The sequence below is a fragment of the Hemitrygon akajei genome, chromosome 24 (assembly GCF_048418815.1).
Source record: "Hemitrygon akajei chromosome 24, sHemAka1.3, whole genome shotgun sequence".
NCBI lineage: Eukaryota > Metazoa > Chordata > Chondrichthyes > Myliobatiformes > Dasyatidae > Hemitrygon > Hemitrygon akajei.
Window position 1 is genome coordinate 27,125,572 of NC_133147.1, and position 17,261 is coordinate 27,142,832.

Sequence of the window (17,261 nt, forward strand, 5' to 3'; positions counted from 1 at the left end):
ACATGGAAAAGGTCAGCAGTGGCGTGTGCCCGAACCATCCCATCCTTTCTACCACTTGAGGCTGCTCCCACTGTTCTGAATTTCTTTGAGTGTCCATTTGACCTACTGTGTTTATGCCAGCTTGAAGTGAGGGGTTCTAGACTCCAAATGGCATTCTCCCCACTTTCTAATAATCTTTCCCAGATTCTACCATACTTCCCTAAAATGGAGGCAGTTCTCATCGGCCAATTATCCTTCTGGCCTACATATCATTGGGATGTAGGAGGGAACTGTAGCTCGAGTTAAGCCATCAGAATAGGCCCATGTGGTCGCAGCACATGTAGACACAGGCTGCGACATGTCAGCTTTAAACCCAGGTCGCCAATGCAGCAGCCATCTCCTTGGCTTCACTTGCTATCACCCTCATTCTCTTGGCTAACATCCTGCCTCTGCCAGCCTGAACTCATCCAAATTTCTGCACCTCCTGCCCTCATTGTACACTTCCCATTCACATTTGCTTCTCAGTTTTGACCTCCCACACCAGTTGATTTTAAAATGCAGATGGTAGTCAAATTCCTCAATTGGCTTCTCCCTCAAAGCTCTGTTTCTTCTTGCCCTGCCTCTATGCTCTTGACATCATCAATGGCAGTTAGTCCAAACCCCAAACTTGGAAATCCACTAAATTCTTGGCCCTTTTCTCTTCAATGCAGAAAATGCCTTCTGTCAGCTGAACTGGAATCATTCTCTGATTACCACAAAACGTATTGGGACACTTCCCATTGAACTGCCACGGTTGGCAAAGCCAGTGCCTTTTACATATCATGCGGCATAAGAATGGCAACAGAGCTGAAGGATTAACTGTTCTTACTGAGTCCTGTTCGTCAAGGTTCCCGCTGGGCAGGTTACAGTGTGGGAATGAAGTGAGGCCGCCGAGACAAAAAACATGCCCACTCAATAGCCTGTGGCAAAGGAGAGCGCTCCGTGCAAAGGAACCCAGTTAATTCACCACACAATCACCCACCTGCGTGCCAAGCGACTGAGCATTCTTAACCAATCTCCCATGCTGTAACTTGTTAAAAATCTTGCTAAAAGTCCTTGTAGGCAACACCTACAGCCTTTCCTTCATCAGTTTCCTGGTAATCCTCTCAAAAGAAAAAAACTGGTTAAACATGACCCACCACACGCTCTAATGAGGTCCTGTGTATCTGGCCCGTGCACCCCGAATGATATTTCCCTGCGTTCTGAAATGGCATTTCTCTCTCTGCCAGGTGGTACGCTCAGCTGCCACTAGCGGTGCTGGCAGCACGACCTCCGGCGTGGTGTCGGGGAGCCTGGGCTCCCGGGAGATCAATTATATCCTGAGGGTCTTGGGCCCAGCTGCCTGCAGGAACCCTGACATCTTCACTGAGGTGGCAAAGAATTGCATAAGGATAGCCCTTCCCGCCCCACGAGGAAATGGAACCGGTAAGTTAAGATCAAGATGCTTTTACTTGAAACACATCAAAGGTCACAGTACATGTATGTCACCATATACAACCCTGAGTTTCATTTTCTAGCGGGCATACTCAATAAATCCATAATAGAATAAAAACCATAACGGAATCAATGAAAGATCGCACCAACTTGAGCATTCATCCAGTGTGCAAAAGACAACAAACTGCAATAGAAAAAGAAAGAAATAATAAATAAATAGGCAATAAGTATCAAGAACATAAAATGAACGACCCTTGAAAGTGAGTCAATAGGTTATGGGAGCATTTCAATTAGATGTTGAATGCAAAGTGACATTATCCCCTCTGATCCAAGAACCTGATGATTGAGGAGCCTGTTTCTGTTCCGTTCTGTTCTATGACTCTAATGCTGTGATGTGGGTGGGTGGTGAGTTTTAGTTCTTTGGGAGGGGATATCCACTTTGGAACAGTGGGGTTTACTCGGAGGTCTGATCAAAACACAGGAATTGTGAGGGGATTGATAACAGTCTTTTTCACAGGACTGGGCAGCTTGGAATGAGGGTGATTAATGAAATAAGCCAAAACCAGATGAGGTCGGGCTCTATCCCACTGTTGCCAGGCTTCGCGTGTCCTTAAAGATTAAAGATCGGCTTAAAAAATTTTTTTGATACATATACATTGAAACATACAGGGAAATATGTTGTTTGCTCAAGGACTAACGCAGTCCAGTGATAAGCTGGGGGCATGTCCACAACTTAACTCACCCTAAGCCATACTTCTCTGGGATGTGGGAACGAACTAAAGCACCCATAGTACAGAGAGAATATACAAGCTCCTTACTGATGGCAGTGGGAATTGAATTCTGGTTGCTGGTGCTTATAACTTTAGATCTCCCATTCTACCTCGTCGTGGCCCTTTGACTTGGTCTACCTGTGCTGCTGAAACACTGTATTCTAAGAGTAACATGGAAGATGGGGTGCTACAGTAGAGTAGCAATTGGCACAATACTATTACAGCATGCGGCATGAAAGTTCAATTCCCACATCCTCTGTAAGCAAGTTTGTATGTTTCTTTGTATCCTCTCATTCCAAAGAGGTCCAGGTTAGTAGGTTAATTTGTCATTGTAAATCAGCTAAGGTTAAAATCACTGGGCGGCGTGGCTCAGTGTTCCAGAAGGACCAATTCCCAAGAAGGGCTGTATCTCTAAATTTTTATTTTAAATATTGGTAGATCTCAGCAGGTCAGGCAGCATCTTTGGAGAGGAATAAGCAGTTGACATTTCAAGCCAAGGCCCTTTATCAAGATCATTCATCATGTTGAAGGTCTCTGCCTGAAGTGTTGACTATCCTCTCCATAGATACTGTCTGTCCTGTTGAGTTACTCCAGCATTTGAGTGTGTTACTCTTGTGTTTATGACCTCCATTCTGTTTTCTCTTTATTTCCTCAATGTATTTCTGTATGGAATAATCTGCCTAGATGGCATGCAAACAAAGGGTTTTCTCGTGTAACAATAATAAACCAACAACTACATTTTCTACATTGAGAGTGTTTAGGGCCAGGACTGGATTGCTTCAGCAATGTGTTATTTGGCCCTGGCTTTCACTAGTAAGCTGAAAGGTCTTCTTTTCTGTGTCACTTTAGCCTCTGATGATGAGTTCGAGAATTTGCGCATCAAGGGTCCCAATGCCGTGCAGCTGGTGAAAACCACCCCAGTGAAGCCCTCGGCGCTTCCGACCATCCCAGACACCATCAAGGAGGTCATTTATGACATGCTGAACGCACTATCGGCTTATCACGCTCCCGATGAAGGTATGTTCTTTCCAGTTCAACTTTATTGTCATTCAACCATACAAAGTGATGTTCCTCTGGATCAAGATCCAAAACACAGTGTATATAGCACAGGAAATAATATTGACAGATAAAAAGAATTCTTTATGCAAATTGGCATAAAGTGCTTTTTCAACAAGCAGTTAAATATGTGTTAAATTTTGTATAATGCTGCTAGCTCTGTCATAAATAGAGTGTACAGGTTGTGCACTGGGAAAGAGCAGTTAGCCAGCCTGACGGTCCTTGTTCTTATTCACCCTGTTTTCTCAGTGAGTGTCAGCTCCCTACACTGACACTCACTGAGAAAACAGGGTGAATAGGAACAAGGACTGTCAGGCTGGCTAACTGCTTGAAGGGGTACAGTAGCTTAGAATTAGCAGAGCAACAGAGAGCTTCCAAGCCCAGTATAAAGTCAGTAATTCGGATGAATGGGAGGAGCAATAGGGTGAGGTCAAGGGGAAGGAATACTCCCGATGCCCTTGGATGCACTTAACCAATCATGAGCCTATCAACCTAGGCTTTAAATGTGCCCAGTGACTTGACCTCCACAGCCGTCCATTACAATGAATTCCACAGATTCACCACCCTCTGGCTTAAGAAATTCCTTCTCATCATTAACTTGGTCAGCATGCACGAGTTGGGCTGAAGGGCCTGTGTCTGTGCAGATTCTACAGAAAAGCAGAATGTCTTTTTTCGAGATGATAAATTGGATTGTGTTGACATTGAATAGTGTTTGTCCATAAATGACTGGAAATCAATGTGTGATTAAATTAGGCATTTTGGAAGGTGAATGGTATGTTCTTTAGTCGGAGATCCAGAAATCTTGAAACTTTGCCCCTGCACCAACAGGCAAAGAAATGGCAGATGGAATAAAGTGTTGGGAAGTGTTTATGATCATGAACTTTAAAGAAGGAATAAAGCTGCAGGCTACTTTCTAAATTGGGAGAAAATTCAGAAATCTGAGGTGCAAAGGGACTTGGGAATCCTTGTGCAAATTTCCTAAAAGTTAACTTGCAGTTTGAGTTGGTGGTAAGAAAGGCAAATACAATATTTCAAGAGACTAGAATATATAAAAAAAGTAAAGGTGTAATGCTGACGGTTTATGCTGGTGAAACCTCACTTGGAGTGTTGAGAGCAGTTTTGGGCCCCTAATATAAGAAAAGATGTGCTGACATTGGAGAGGGTTGAAAGGAGGTTCACGCAAATAATTCTGGATTTGAAGGGCTTATCAGATGGAGAGCGTTTGATGGCTCTGGGCCTGTACTCAGAGGAATAAGAAGGGACCTCATTGAAACCTATCGAATGTTGAAAGGCCTTGGTAGAGAGGATGTGGAGAGGATGTTTCCTGTGGTGGGGGAGGCTATGCCCAGAAGACGGCCTCAGAATAGAAGGATGGCCATTTAGAATGGAGATGAGGAATTTATTTAGCCAGAGGGTACGGAATATGTGGAATTCATTGTTTCAGTCAGCTGCCAAGTCATTGTATATGTCCCATGTCTTTGTTGGTCTCTGAGAAAGTCTAGGACCAGAGACCACAGCTCAGAATGGAAAGATAACATTTTAAAATAGATGTGGATGAATTTCTTTAGCCAGAGGGTGGTGAATCTGTGGATTTCATTGCCACAGACGGCTGTGGAGGTCAAGACATCGGGTCTATGTAAAGTGGGGATTGACAAGTTCTTGATTAGTAAGTGTCAAAGGTTATGGGGAGAAGACAGGAGAATGAGGTCGAAAGGGAAGATAAATCAGCTATGATGGAATGATGGAGCAAAATCTTATGGTCTTATGAATTTGCCACTGTAGGTTGTCCCTAAAATGCATAGTTGAGCTGACGAATCTCAGAGGAGCTGAATGCAATGAGGATAAAATGAGTCTGTTGTTTTATGAGTGTGTTTGGAGTCAGCTTGGGCTGAAGAGCTTGTGCCCTGCTGAGTGACCCTCTCCTCTCTGTTCCCTGCCTGCAGCGGAAAAGGTTGAAGTGAAGCTGGTGAGTGTCAATCAGGAACTGAGCCAGCTGCTTCAGGACGTTGGTGATGACATGTACCAGCAGTATCGCTCGCTGACCCGGCAGGGCAGTGACTTCGATTCCCAGCAGAGCTTCACCATCAACGTAAGTAGCCCCCTTGTGGTGTAGGAGGGGGAGAAGTGATGTGTGGATGACCAGTAGAGGGAGCACTGCTCATCAGTCGCTCTTTGTAAGAAAGTGGGAGCCTTATCACTGAAGAGCTGTAATAACTGAGAGAGGTGGTTAAGACGGGCTAGGGGGTGGGGTGTCAAGCTTCCATTCTGGGGGATGCAGTTTATCCCACAATATTATACAGGGCCAGTTGATGGGAATGGTTCTCTCCTGGCATAACATGAGGTACTGGTCATGGTGGAGTGGTCCGTTATACTGCTGTAGTATGGAAGCTGCTACATTTAATGTTTATTGTTTCCCAGAGGAAGAATACTGATGGAGGGAGCAGGTCTGTCACTATAACGCCAGGGTACAGAGCAATAACCAATCCCCAACGGTTCTGCACCCCAATGTTATACAGTGAAAGACCACCTTTCGCCAGTACTGTACCCCGATGTTATATAGTGACAGACCTGTCTTTATCGGTACCATATCCAAGTATTACACAATAACAGAACATCCTCACCGGTACTCTACCCTGGTGTAACGTTCTCGCTCGGGTGTAACGGACCCGAATTAAACGTCGAGGTAAACCGGAGTCAATGAAAACAAGGTCGCAGTAAGATTAACCATTTACTGTTCACTCTTCACATTAACGTATGGTGAAAACTGTTGATAAAACAATACAAGATGGGTACAGTGTTTGTTTCCTTCTAAATATCACATTTACATTGTGAATACTTGCAAAGGTAAAACTACAATAACTACATTACATTAAAGTGCAGCATACAGTCAGAATCTACCTGCTCCATTGACTGCTTTAAATACACTTCAACACAAACTATCCCGACTCTTTAACTAACGAAAACATAAACCTTATCGACCGTCGTTACTTTTCACAGAATGGGCGTTAACATTTTAATTCAACATATCGATTATCTAACGACTTACAGCGTTGCTTTCACTGTGTTTTTGGTGCGTAGGGAACAACTGCTCGCGCTGGACTGCCACATGTGAGCGACCCCCACCCTTGCATTTATCCCAAACCGGTATTTTCCCACAAGACGCGGCGAAACCGGATGTGACGTCATCGCAGCCGCGATATATTACAAATGAATTTACTTAAACAATCCTAACTTTAACTAAAAAATGCTAACAAATTACTAAGCGAAAATATTATAAACTAAATAACTGCCATAAAGGCAGCACACCTGGTGTAAAACTGACAGATCGTCCCTACCAGTTCTGAACTCCGGTGTTAAAGTATTATACAGCAACAGACCTGTCCTGCATTGGTTTCTGAGCTGTGCTTCAGAAAGAGAGGTAAAGTTGATGCATTTTGAAGCTGTAAGATTTTTTAACTCTACATTATTTCTTTCAGACCCAGGTCTTTGTCGCAGACAGTGCAGCGACTGATGCCAGCCAGCCTGGTACTTCTCAAGGAGAAGGTAAGTCTCATTTGTGGAGATCATGGGTTATACAGCATGGAAATGGAACATTTTGCTCCATGTCCATACCAGTTCCCAATCGATCTTTCACGAAGCTCTTGGTCCATTACACTCGATGTCTTAAACAATTATAGTGTTCATCTTCAACGTTCCAGGTCCTCACCACTCTGAGTAAAGGAGATCCCTCTTGCATCTCTTTACTTTTACCTAAATCTGTTGTTATCTAGAGGAGGGAATAGTTTCCTGCTGTTTCCCTTATCTGTGTTCATAATGGGCGTAGCGGTTAGGGTACTGCTGTTCCAGCGCCAACATCCAGGGTCAATCCTGCCACTGTAAGGAATATGGACGTTCTTTCTATGACCATGTAGGTTTCCTCCCGGTGCTCAGGTTTCCTTCCACATTCCAAAGATGTATGTGTTAGCAGTTTAATTGGTCACGTGGGTATAATGAAGCAGCGTGGGCGTGTCTGGCCGGAAGGGCCTGTTATTGTATTTCATCTAAATTTTTAAAACCCCATTGCAGTAAATTGGTAGAAGTACGGTCACAACACAACCAGCATAAACCCTTATGATGGAAGTGACCTGCGTACAATTCTCTTCACTGTCTTGTCAACAGTTTGTATTACAGAAGAAATAACTAGTGAAAGTAAAATTATAAAGAATTGGTGTTCATGGACCATTCAGAAATCTGATGCCAGAGGGAAAAAAGCTGTTCCTGACTCATTGAGTGTGTGTCTTCAGGTTCCTGTACCTCCTCCCTGATAGCATTAACTAGAAGGGAGTATGTCACAGATGTTAACAGCCTTTCTTGATGGACGCCACCTTCTTGAGGCATCGTCTCTTGAAGTTGCCTTTGTTGGTGGGGAGACGTGCCCATGTTGGAGCTGGCTGAGTCCACAACCTTTCGAGGCCTCTTGCCATCCTGGGCACATTGGAAGCTCCAAACCAAGCTGTGATGCAACCAGTCAGAATGCAACTATATAAATTTGCTCAGAACAGATCTCCTCAAACTCCCAACAAAGATGAGTAGGTTTCCATTTCTGTCTGATCCTAAAGCATCTCAATTATCTGTGATGGCCATTGTACAATTCTTCATCTCTTTCTGGTGCCTTTTCACTTCCATTCCTCCTTTCCATGTCACTCTTTTAAAGCCCTGCTCTCCCTTTCTCTATCATCACCCAACCTCACAACCCCTGTTGACTTGATAACCCATTTTGTGTGTTTGCTTCTGGAGTGCCTTCGCCATCTTGTCACAGTCAGATTTTATCAGTCATCAAGCACTACAGCCCAGAAGCAGGCCCTTCTGCCCATCTAGTCCATGCCAAACTCTTACTTTGCATAGTCCCATCAATCTGCACCCCATCTCTCCATACCCCTTCCATCTGTGTACATATTCAAATTTCTATTAAGTGTTGAAATTGAATCCACATCCACCACTTAACTTCTTCCACACTGGCACCACCGTCTGAGTGAAGAAGGCGATTAGAACTGCACATGATACGCCAAATTTGTTCTCACTAACATCTTATACAACTTAATTGTAATGTCCCAAGTCCTGTACTGAATACTTCAATTTATGAATTTTCTCTGCACTTTCAATTTATGATAGAAATTAATTTTTTTGTGGGAGCAGTACAATGTAAAAACATAAATATCCTACACATTTCAGAAAAATAATACAAAATGAGATAATGTTCATGGGTCATTTAGAAATCTAATGGTGGTGGGAAAGAAGCAGTTCCTAAATGGTTTGAGTGAGGGTCTTCAGGCTGTTCCTCCGAGTGTCTGTCCTGCACGACCGTGTCAATCCTTTTTCTGTTTGTTTACTGCACAGTCTCCACACCGGAGGAAAACCGGGACGGTAAGAAGGACAAGGACGGGGATAAAGCGTCCGAAGATGGGAAGCAGAAGGCAAAAGCTACCAAACCTCTCATGCCGACATCCACCATCCTGCGGCTTCTGGCTGAATTGGTGCGCTCGTACATCGGCATTGCCACGCTAATCGCGGGCTACAACTACACGGCTGGCCAGTCCGAACTCATCAAAGAGGTGAGAGAATTACTTTGGGACGTGTGCGGGCTCCATTAAAAAAATTCCCTTCAGTTCCACTCTGAACCCCATGTCTCTGATCTTAAATGGAACACAATATTGTGCCATTTTTTATCATCCACGTGCGTATCTAAAAATCAACAAATCTGCTAATGTATCACCACCCCTGGCAGGACATCCCACCCACTCACTACTCTGTAGGGAAACTTACCCCTGTACTTCCCTCCAGTCACCTTAAAATTTTGCCCACTGGTGTTAGCCATTTCCGTCCCAGGTAAAAGTCCCTTGCTGTCCACTTAATCTATGCCTCTTACCTACTTGTACACCTTTATCAAGTTATCCTCCTTCACTCCAAAGAGAAAAGCCTCAGCTCACTTAACAATCTTCAGAAGGCAAGCCTGGTAAATCTCCTCTGCACCCTCTCTAAAACTTCTACACTATTTCTATAATGAGGAACCCAGAACTAAACACAAGTCTGATCTAACCAGGGTTTTTATTGAGTTACAATGTCACCTCTTGACTTTCTTAATCACCCTATCAACTTTATCAAGTCCCTCTACACTGTTAAGAATCCTGCCATTAACCCTTCAAATTCAACCTTCCAAAGTGAATCACCTCACACTTTTCCTGGTTGAACTCTATCTGCTACTTCTCAGCTCAGATCTGTATACTGTCAATATCCATAAGATGCAGAAGCAGAATTAGGCCATTCAGCCCATCAAGTCTGCTCCTCCATCGAATCATGGCTGATTTATTATCCCTCTCAACCCTATTCTGCTTTCTCTCCCCCCCCCCCCCCCGTGCCCGTAACCTTGGACACACTAATCGAAAATCTATCAACCTCCACCTAAAATATGCCCAATGAATTCGCCTCCACAGCCATCTGTGGTAATGAATTCCACATGTTCACCACAAGAAGTTCCTCATTTTTGTTCTAAAGGGAAGTCCTTGTATTCTGAGTCTGTGCCCTCCATTATAGGAAGCATACTCTCCATGTCTACTCTATCTTGGCCTTTCAATATTCTGTAGGTTTCAATGAGATTTCTTATAAACTCCAGCGAGTATAGTCCCAGAGCCATCAGACACTCCTCTTACTCCCCTCCAATGTGCCTAGGATGGCAAGAGTCTGCAGAGGATTGTAGACTTTTCTTTCCCGGAATCGTTCTCATAAACCTCTTATGGGACCTCTACAATGTCAGCACGCTAAGAGACCAAAACCTGCTCTCAATACTCCACGTCTGGTCTGAGCAATGCCTTATAAAGCCTCAGAATGACATCCTTGCTTTTATATTCTAGTATGTTGGAAATGAACGCCAACATTGCACGTACCTTCCTTGCCAACGACACAACTTGCAAGTTAACTTTTAGGGAGTCCTGCACAAGGACACCCAAGTCACTTTGCACTTCTGTGCCTTTATTCCTTCTACCAAAATGCATGACTGTACATTTCCTTCCACTGTATTCCATCTGTTACTTCTTTACCCTTTCTCCTAATCTTTGTGAATTCTTGTTCCTGTGGCAGGATTGTAGTGTGCTGGCTTTTGTCCTGGATCACCTTCTGCCCCAGACCCAGAACGTGGGGGACAAGGACACCCCAGCACTGGCCCGCCTCTTCCTGGCCAGCCTGGCAGCAGCGACACAAAGCACAGAGGCTCAGGCCGCGCTAGTCAATGAAGTCAAAGCAGCCCTCAGCAGAGCACTGGCAATGGCAGAGAGCACGGAAAAGCATGCCAGGTAATGAGTGGCTCACATCAAGGCGTACAAAAAAGCTGGATGAACTCAGCAGGTTGGGCTGCATCCGTTGAAATAAGCAGTCAACGTTTCAGGTCGAGACCCTTCGCCAGGACTAAAGAAGGAGGGGGCAGGGGCCCTATAAAGAAGGTGGGGGTGGAAAACCAATCAGAGGAAAGATCAAGGAGTGGGGGAGGGGATAGGCAGGAGAGGTGAAGAAGGAATCTTAAGGGGAAAGCACTATGGGTAGTAGAAGAAGGCAGAGTCATGAGAGGTGATAGGCAGCTAGAAGAGGAGACAAGAGTGAAGGTGGGATGGGGGAAGGGAGAGGGAGGGAATTACTGGAAGTTGGAGAATTCGATGTTCATACCAAGGGGCTGGAGACTACCCAGACGGTATATGAGATGTTGTTCCTCCAACCAAAGTTTGTACGTCTTGATTTGACCACAGCATCTGCAGTGTACTTTGTGTTTATTAATGAGTGGCTCACGCTACGTCTTATTTTGATTTTTTTAAACTGAGATGCAGCGGCTTATTCTACTCCCGATGGTATCTCACTGCATTGTAATGCCTTGATCCTGGTGGGGATCGGTTGAAAATCAAATCTATGGTCACATGCTGTGGAAAAACTTCAGGCAGCAGCACCTCAAGCACACAGCATCATATAGCAGCATTCGCTAGAAAAGCATAGATTTGTCTTAAATTGTACAAAATTATGCAAAGAAAGACAAAATTAGAACCAAAGATTGTCCATCATTGTGCAAAGTGGTCATGATGACGATGAGGCCTCCGTCAGTCAACATTGACCATGGTCCTAGTTGTCTGGATGCGCAAGCCAGGGCTCTATGATATGGAGAGCAAGCTGTTACCCACGTAGCAAGCTCCCCCTCTCCATGCATCTGACGGACCCAAAGGAATAGCAGAGACCAATAGTTTGGCACCAGCAGTGTCACAGAAGTTGCCAATCTGTGTTGAACTCAACGTAGGACTACCTTAGGGACTCCAGTCCTGATTTTTTTCCCTCCTTTGGGAAGGTTTACTCCCAAAGCCTTCATGAGTGAGTATAAATGAAAAGCAGCGGAGGTTTGAGATCAGAGTTTTCCTTCTAGATGAGCTGGCAGCCATGGCTGACAAGTTAGTGCAACGTTATTACAGCACAAGTGATCCCGGTTCAATTCACACCACTGTCTGTACGTTCTCCCTGTGACTGCATTGCTTTTCTCTGGCCGTCCACTTTCCTCTCATATTCCAAAAGACTTGTGGGTTAGTAGGTTAATTGGCCACATGGGTGTAATTGGGCAGCACAGGCTCTTTGGGACAGAGGGCCTATTACCATGCCGTATCTAAATGGGGAGTCTCTTTGTTGGCTTTTGCAATTTGGGAAGTGGACGCGAAGGCCACTTTATCTTTGAAATAGAGTGAGAGATTCCCACTAAGAGAGTGAGAGGAGATTCCCAATAAGAGAGGGAACAATGTGTGCTGCAGTTGCAGTTGGGTCAACAGTAGTTATATTAGAGGTGGGCATGCCACCACTATTGATTTGGACCCTCTCCTAAGTGTATAAGCTCAATCTTGACCACTATCTGGAAGGACATTCTACTTTTGCCTGGTGTCTGCGTGGCCTTCCTCTGGGTGTTCCAGTTCTAAGTTCAAGTTTGCTGTCATTCAACCATACGCATGTAGACTGCTGAATGAAACATCTTTCTTTTGGGGTCAAGGTGCAGACCACAGTGCATACAGCACGTATAGTTACGGTCTAGCACATACAGTAACAAAATAATATTGGCACAAGTCCATGAGTAGCATGGCCTGACGGGTTGACATAAAGTGCAAAGCTTATTTATATAAAATCAATATAATGTTCCTGGCACTATTATAATAAAACAAGCAGTCATATAAATATGTGAAACAGCAGCAATAGACAATGAAACGTGACCAGTGCCGAATGAGAGTGTCTGTGTATTGGAGTGGGGCGGGTCGTTCAGACAGGGTGTACTTGTATGTTGGCTGGCAGTAGGGTATTAAATTATCGGGGGGAGGAAGTTATTACCCAGTCCTAGAGTTCTTCTGCCTTCTGTCTGACGATATCCTCTCACATCCAAAAATCTGTAAGGCAATTGATCATGGGGGTGTAATTGGGCGGCACAGGCTCATTAGGTCTTACTGTACTGCATCTCTAAACTTTAATAAATAATGTAGCCTCTCACCTGCCTGGGAGGTCAGTAGCTTGACCTTGTTCCACCTCTGGTTCCTTCCTCCAGGTTGCAGGCGGTGATGTGCATCATCAGTACCATCATGGAGTCCTGTCCGTCCACCTCGAGTTTCTACAGCAGCAATGCCGTCAAGACACAACACAACGGCATGAACAACATCATTCGGCTCTTCCTCAAGAAGGGGCTAGTGAATGACCTGGCTCGAGTTCCGCACAGCCTGGACCTGTCAAGGTAACTTCCCGCCCCGTCACAGCAAAAATCAAAGCATGTCCGTACGAGTGAAAGAAAAGCTTCCTTGCAGCATAAGTAGCATTCACAAGAAAAACAATCTTTTACACTAAGAACGAACAAAATTTCTTACTTTAGTTTAATGTAATCAATGTGATAACCGCATTGCTAAAATTCAGATGGAGTTGGAACAATCAAGACAAGTCAAATGGCCTAATTCTGTTCCAATGTCTTAAGAAATTCAATGGAGTCAAGTGTGAGGTGTTGCATGTAGGGAGGGTAACCAGTGTAGGGCTTACACAGTGAAGGGTAGGGAATTGGAGAGCGGTAGAACAGAGAAGCTTGGAATACAGATCCATAATTTCTTGAAGGTGGCAACACAGATAGAAAAAAAAAGGTCGTAAAGAAAAAAAGCTTTTGTCACATTGGCCTTCATAAGGTATGCAGTACAGCACAGGTTAGCCACTGTAACCATCCTGTCACAGAACTCAGTCCTTCTACCTGCCAGGTCTGTACTGGTGAGCTGTTATCCTTCTGCATCAATCCTACATTAATTATACTTTTATTCATTCTGCCCAAGTCTTACCCCCCCACCCCCTGCCCAAGATTCTGCCACTCACCAACACACGGGGCAATTTACTGTGATCAAAGAAATTAATTTGTGTTTTAGGGATACTCACACGGGAACAGAGAAGATATACAAACTCCTCGCACGGCACCAGAGGCCAGAGTTTAACCTGAGGCAGCAGCTGTGTCACTTGTTGACCCAATCATGATCCACAGCCACCACTTACCCATGCCAACAGTGCATCAGAATATGTGGATCGAGGATTCACATCTACAGTACCCTGTGGACCCACCAATAGATGACCCCTTAGGGCACCACGTTGCATAGCAGTTAGCGTGATGCCATTAGAGCTCAAGTGTCAGAGTTCGGAGTTCAATTACAACACCACCTGTAAGGAGTTCGTATCCTGTGATCGCATGGGCTTCCTCCTGGTGCTCTAGGTGCTTTCCAGAGTACAAAGACGTACTCTTTAGTGGGTGAATTGGCCATTGTAAATTGTTCTGTGATTAGTCTAGCGTTAAATAGATAGGTTGTTAGGCAGTGCGGCTAGTTGGACCAGAAGGGTCTGTTCCACACTGCATCTTGATCAATTGATCAATAAATAAATAAGAAATAAAGAACCTCGTACTTGACATGGTTACTACACTTTTATTCCACTTTGTGCAAGTACTTGTCCTGTCATCATGCAGTAGAATGATTTAGCTGAGTGTATTACTTTGTTCTAGCCCCAACATGGCGAACACTGTGAATGCTGCCCTGAAGCCTCTAGAGACACTGTCTCGCATCGTCAACCAGCCAAGCAGTCTCTTCGGCAGCAAGAACGCCTCGAGTAAGAACAAATCGGAGCAGGATACGAACATCACCAGCAGCGACGCTAATGGCAATCAGCCAGAAGCCGGTGAGTGTCCAGTAATGCACCTCAAACTAATTGGTGGCCAGTATGTTATGGTCAGGTGTACTGAGGTGCAGAGAATAGTTCCACATGCCATCAAGACATCACGGTAGCTCCGCTTTCCTCCCACAGTTCGAAGATGTACTGGTTAGTAGTTCAATTGGTCATTGTAAATTGTCCTGTGATTAGGCTAGGTTTGTTGGGGCAGTGTGACTCATTGAGCTGGAAGGGACTATTCTGCGCAGTAACTCTAAATAAATACCAGACAATAAATACAATTCAGATCATTTCATGCAGAAGTTAAGTTTAAAGTTGAATTTATTGTCTTGAGTACATGTACACGTCTGCACAGACATAATGAAAGACTTCCCTGTGTTATTGTTACATGCACAGCACTTAGAAGATAGGTGTAATTTTTATAAGAAAACCGTTAGAACAAAAAAAAACAAGTCACTTTGGCTATTCTATTAGGTCCCTCGTGTACATATTGAAGTGGTTATTGAATGTACGTTCATGTTCTTCTGCTGCTGTAGTTCAACGTATTGTGCATTTCGAGACCACTATTCTGCAGCCACTATTCCAATGTGTGGTTATTTGAGTTACTGTCGCCTTCTGATCAGCTTGAACCAGTCTGGCCATTCTCCTTTGGCCTCTCTCGTTGACAAGGTGTGTTCACCCACAGTACTACCGCTCACTGGAATTTTTGTTTTTGTTTTTTGCACCATTCTTTGTAAACTCTGAAGAATGTTGTGTATGAAATTCCCAGAAGGTCAGTAATTTCTGAGATACTCAAATTACCCCATCTGGCACCAACAATCATTCCCCAGTCAAAGTCAATTAGATCACATTTCTTCCCCATTCTGTTGTTTGATCTGAACCTCTTGACTATGCCTGCATGCTTTTCTGCATTGTGTTGCTGCCAAATGATTGGCTGATCAGATGTTTGTATTAACATACAGGTGTACTGAATAAAGTGGCCGCTGAGTGTAAGTACAATTTGGACAAAGTATTCATAGTTTTGCTAAGCTGTATTTAGCACCATTGTCACTCATCTGGCCCTCTGGAGTGGTACTTAATTTGATGGACTTCCCCACCTGACTCAGCCCCTACATATCTGGTAACAAAAGGAGCCTTTACTGCAGTACTTCCCCATGAAGCCTTTGCATTGGCTACACTTAGCTTCAGTACATCCCTCTGCCTGTCATCCTAGAGTCTGGTATGTGCCAGTCTGTAGCAATCCCTTAAGGATGTCTTGCTGCACTGGAAGTCCCAACAAGTCAGAGTGGAGCAGACTCAGTGGGCTGAATAGTCGGATACTGCTGCTTGGTATTGTAGTCCAAGTCCAGAGACTGTCTTTCTACGAGTTGACCTTCCAGCTGCATGCAATATTTGTCTCTGCATCTGCCCCTGGCAATAGCCCACAAATCGGAGAGTCATCTGCTATGCAGCTCTCCGGATGAACAGAGACAAGGGTCCTTGCATTCTTCTCCAGATGTAAACTTAAATTCGCTGGATCAAGTACTTTATCCTTTCACCAATTTATTTGTTCGAATTCAGCCAGCAAGAAGCTCGAAGCCAAGCATCAGAGAGACAGAATACCTCTCACTCTCTTTTTTGCTCTCTCTCTCTCTCGGCTCGTGACGAACTTCTGTTTAACACGTAGAAACGTTACAATTTATAGAACTAGCGAAACAAAGAGCACTTGGAGAAACTGGTATTCTCACCAGGTCTGTTGGAGCTAAACTTACTTACAGTCGGCCCTCCTTATCCGCCAATTCAACCAACTGCGAATCGAGAAAACCCGGAAGTGCTCTTCCAACACTTGTTGTTCAATCATGTACAGATTTTTTTTTCTTGTCATTATTCCCTAAATAATGCAGTATAACAAATATTCTACATAGAATTTACATTGTATTAGGTACTATAAGTAATCTAGAGATGATTTAAAGTATACGGGAAAATGTGCGTGGGTTATCGTGGATCGGGATCGAAACAAACTAAGTTCTCTTACTAAGTAAGTCGGAACAGGTACATCCGGTATTATTTAGCGTCAGTTAGTCAAACGCTTGTTTTAGTATGTAGTATATCTTTTACATTTCTGTGCATATAAAACACTTAAGAACGTATGTTTCAGTGCCAGGCTCAGGAACAGAAGATCCCGAGTTCGATCCAGTAACAGACCACTTCCAAGTGCGCTCTCCACCCGTGCCGGGTTGATGTGGAGGATCAAAAACTCAAAACCCCAAAACCCAATAATTAAAGCACTGTGTTGCTTAGTAATAATCGTAGCTTTCATCGGGGCAGGGCCTTTCTCACTTTATCCTTTAAAATTGTTCCGATCATTAACTGACGTAGCCTAACCCTTTTCCAATGACCGATGGTGTTTCGCCTCTTTCCGATCGCTTTATTATTTCCACTTTATTTTCAATCGTGATTATTTTTGTGAACAGGAACACTGCGGATTCAGAGCTCTGTTGCCAGGTCCTAATTTCCACCGCACTGAGACAGGTTAAATAAGGTCTGGGGTTCTGCTGGGTCCTAAGGTCCACCACATTGAGACAGGATGAATAAGGGACTTGACGTTTATTGGTATCCGCGAGGGATCCTGGAACCAATCCCTCGCGGATAAGGAGAGCCAACTGTACTTAGATAAGAGAGTCCACGAAATCAAAGTTTTAATTACAAATGAATGTTCTGTCCAGTCCTTATCAGTTACTCTCTTTCATTGGACAAAGGAGGGAACTTAGTTCAGTGGCGCGA

General features: G+C 44.2%; 1 protein-coding gene across 4 annotated transcripts in view; it reads left to right on the plus strand.

The window, feature by feature from the left end:
• The window catches only part of huwe1 (HECT, UBA and WWE domain containing E3 ubiquitin protein ligase 1), a 172,644-nt gene extending 156,863 nt beyond the window's left edge, over nt 1-15,781 (plus strand). For 3 of the 4 annotated variants that reach the window (XM_073028614.1, XM_073028618.1, XM_073028617.1), the window contains 8 exons: nt 1,248-1,443; nt 3,072-3,239; nt 5,222-5,367; nt 6,755-6,821; nt 8,655-8,869; nt 10,392-10,603; nt 12,862-13,044; nt 14,335-15,780. In XM_073028614.1, the coding sequence (XP_072884715.1) occupies nt 1,248-1,443; nt 3,072-3,239; nt 5,222-5,367; nt 6,755-6,821; nt 8,655-8,869; nt 10,392-10,603; nt 12,862-13,044; nt 14,335-14,614 (1,467 nt within the window). In that variant the 3' untranslated portion in view covers nt 14,615-15,780. Of the gene's footprint in view, nt 1-1,247; nt 1,444-3,071; nt 3,240-5,221; nt 5,368-6,754; nt 6,822-8,654; nt 8,870-10,391; nt 10,604-12,861; nt 13,045-14,334 lie in introns of all 4 variants that reach the window. The other variant, XM_073028616.1, reaches the window with a different exon arrangement.
• Nucleotides 15,782-17,261: the final 1,480 nt, after the last annotated feature.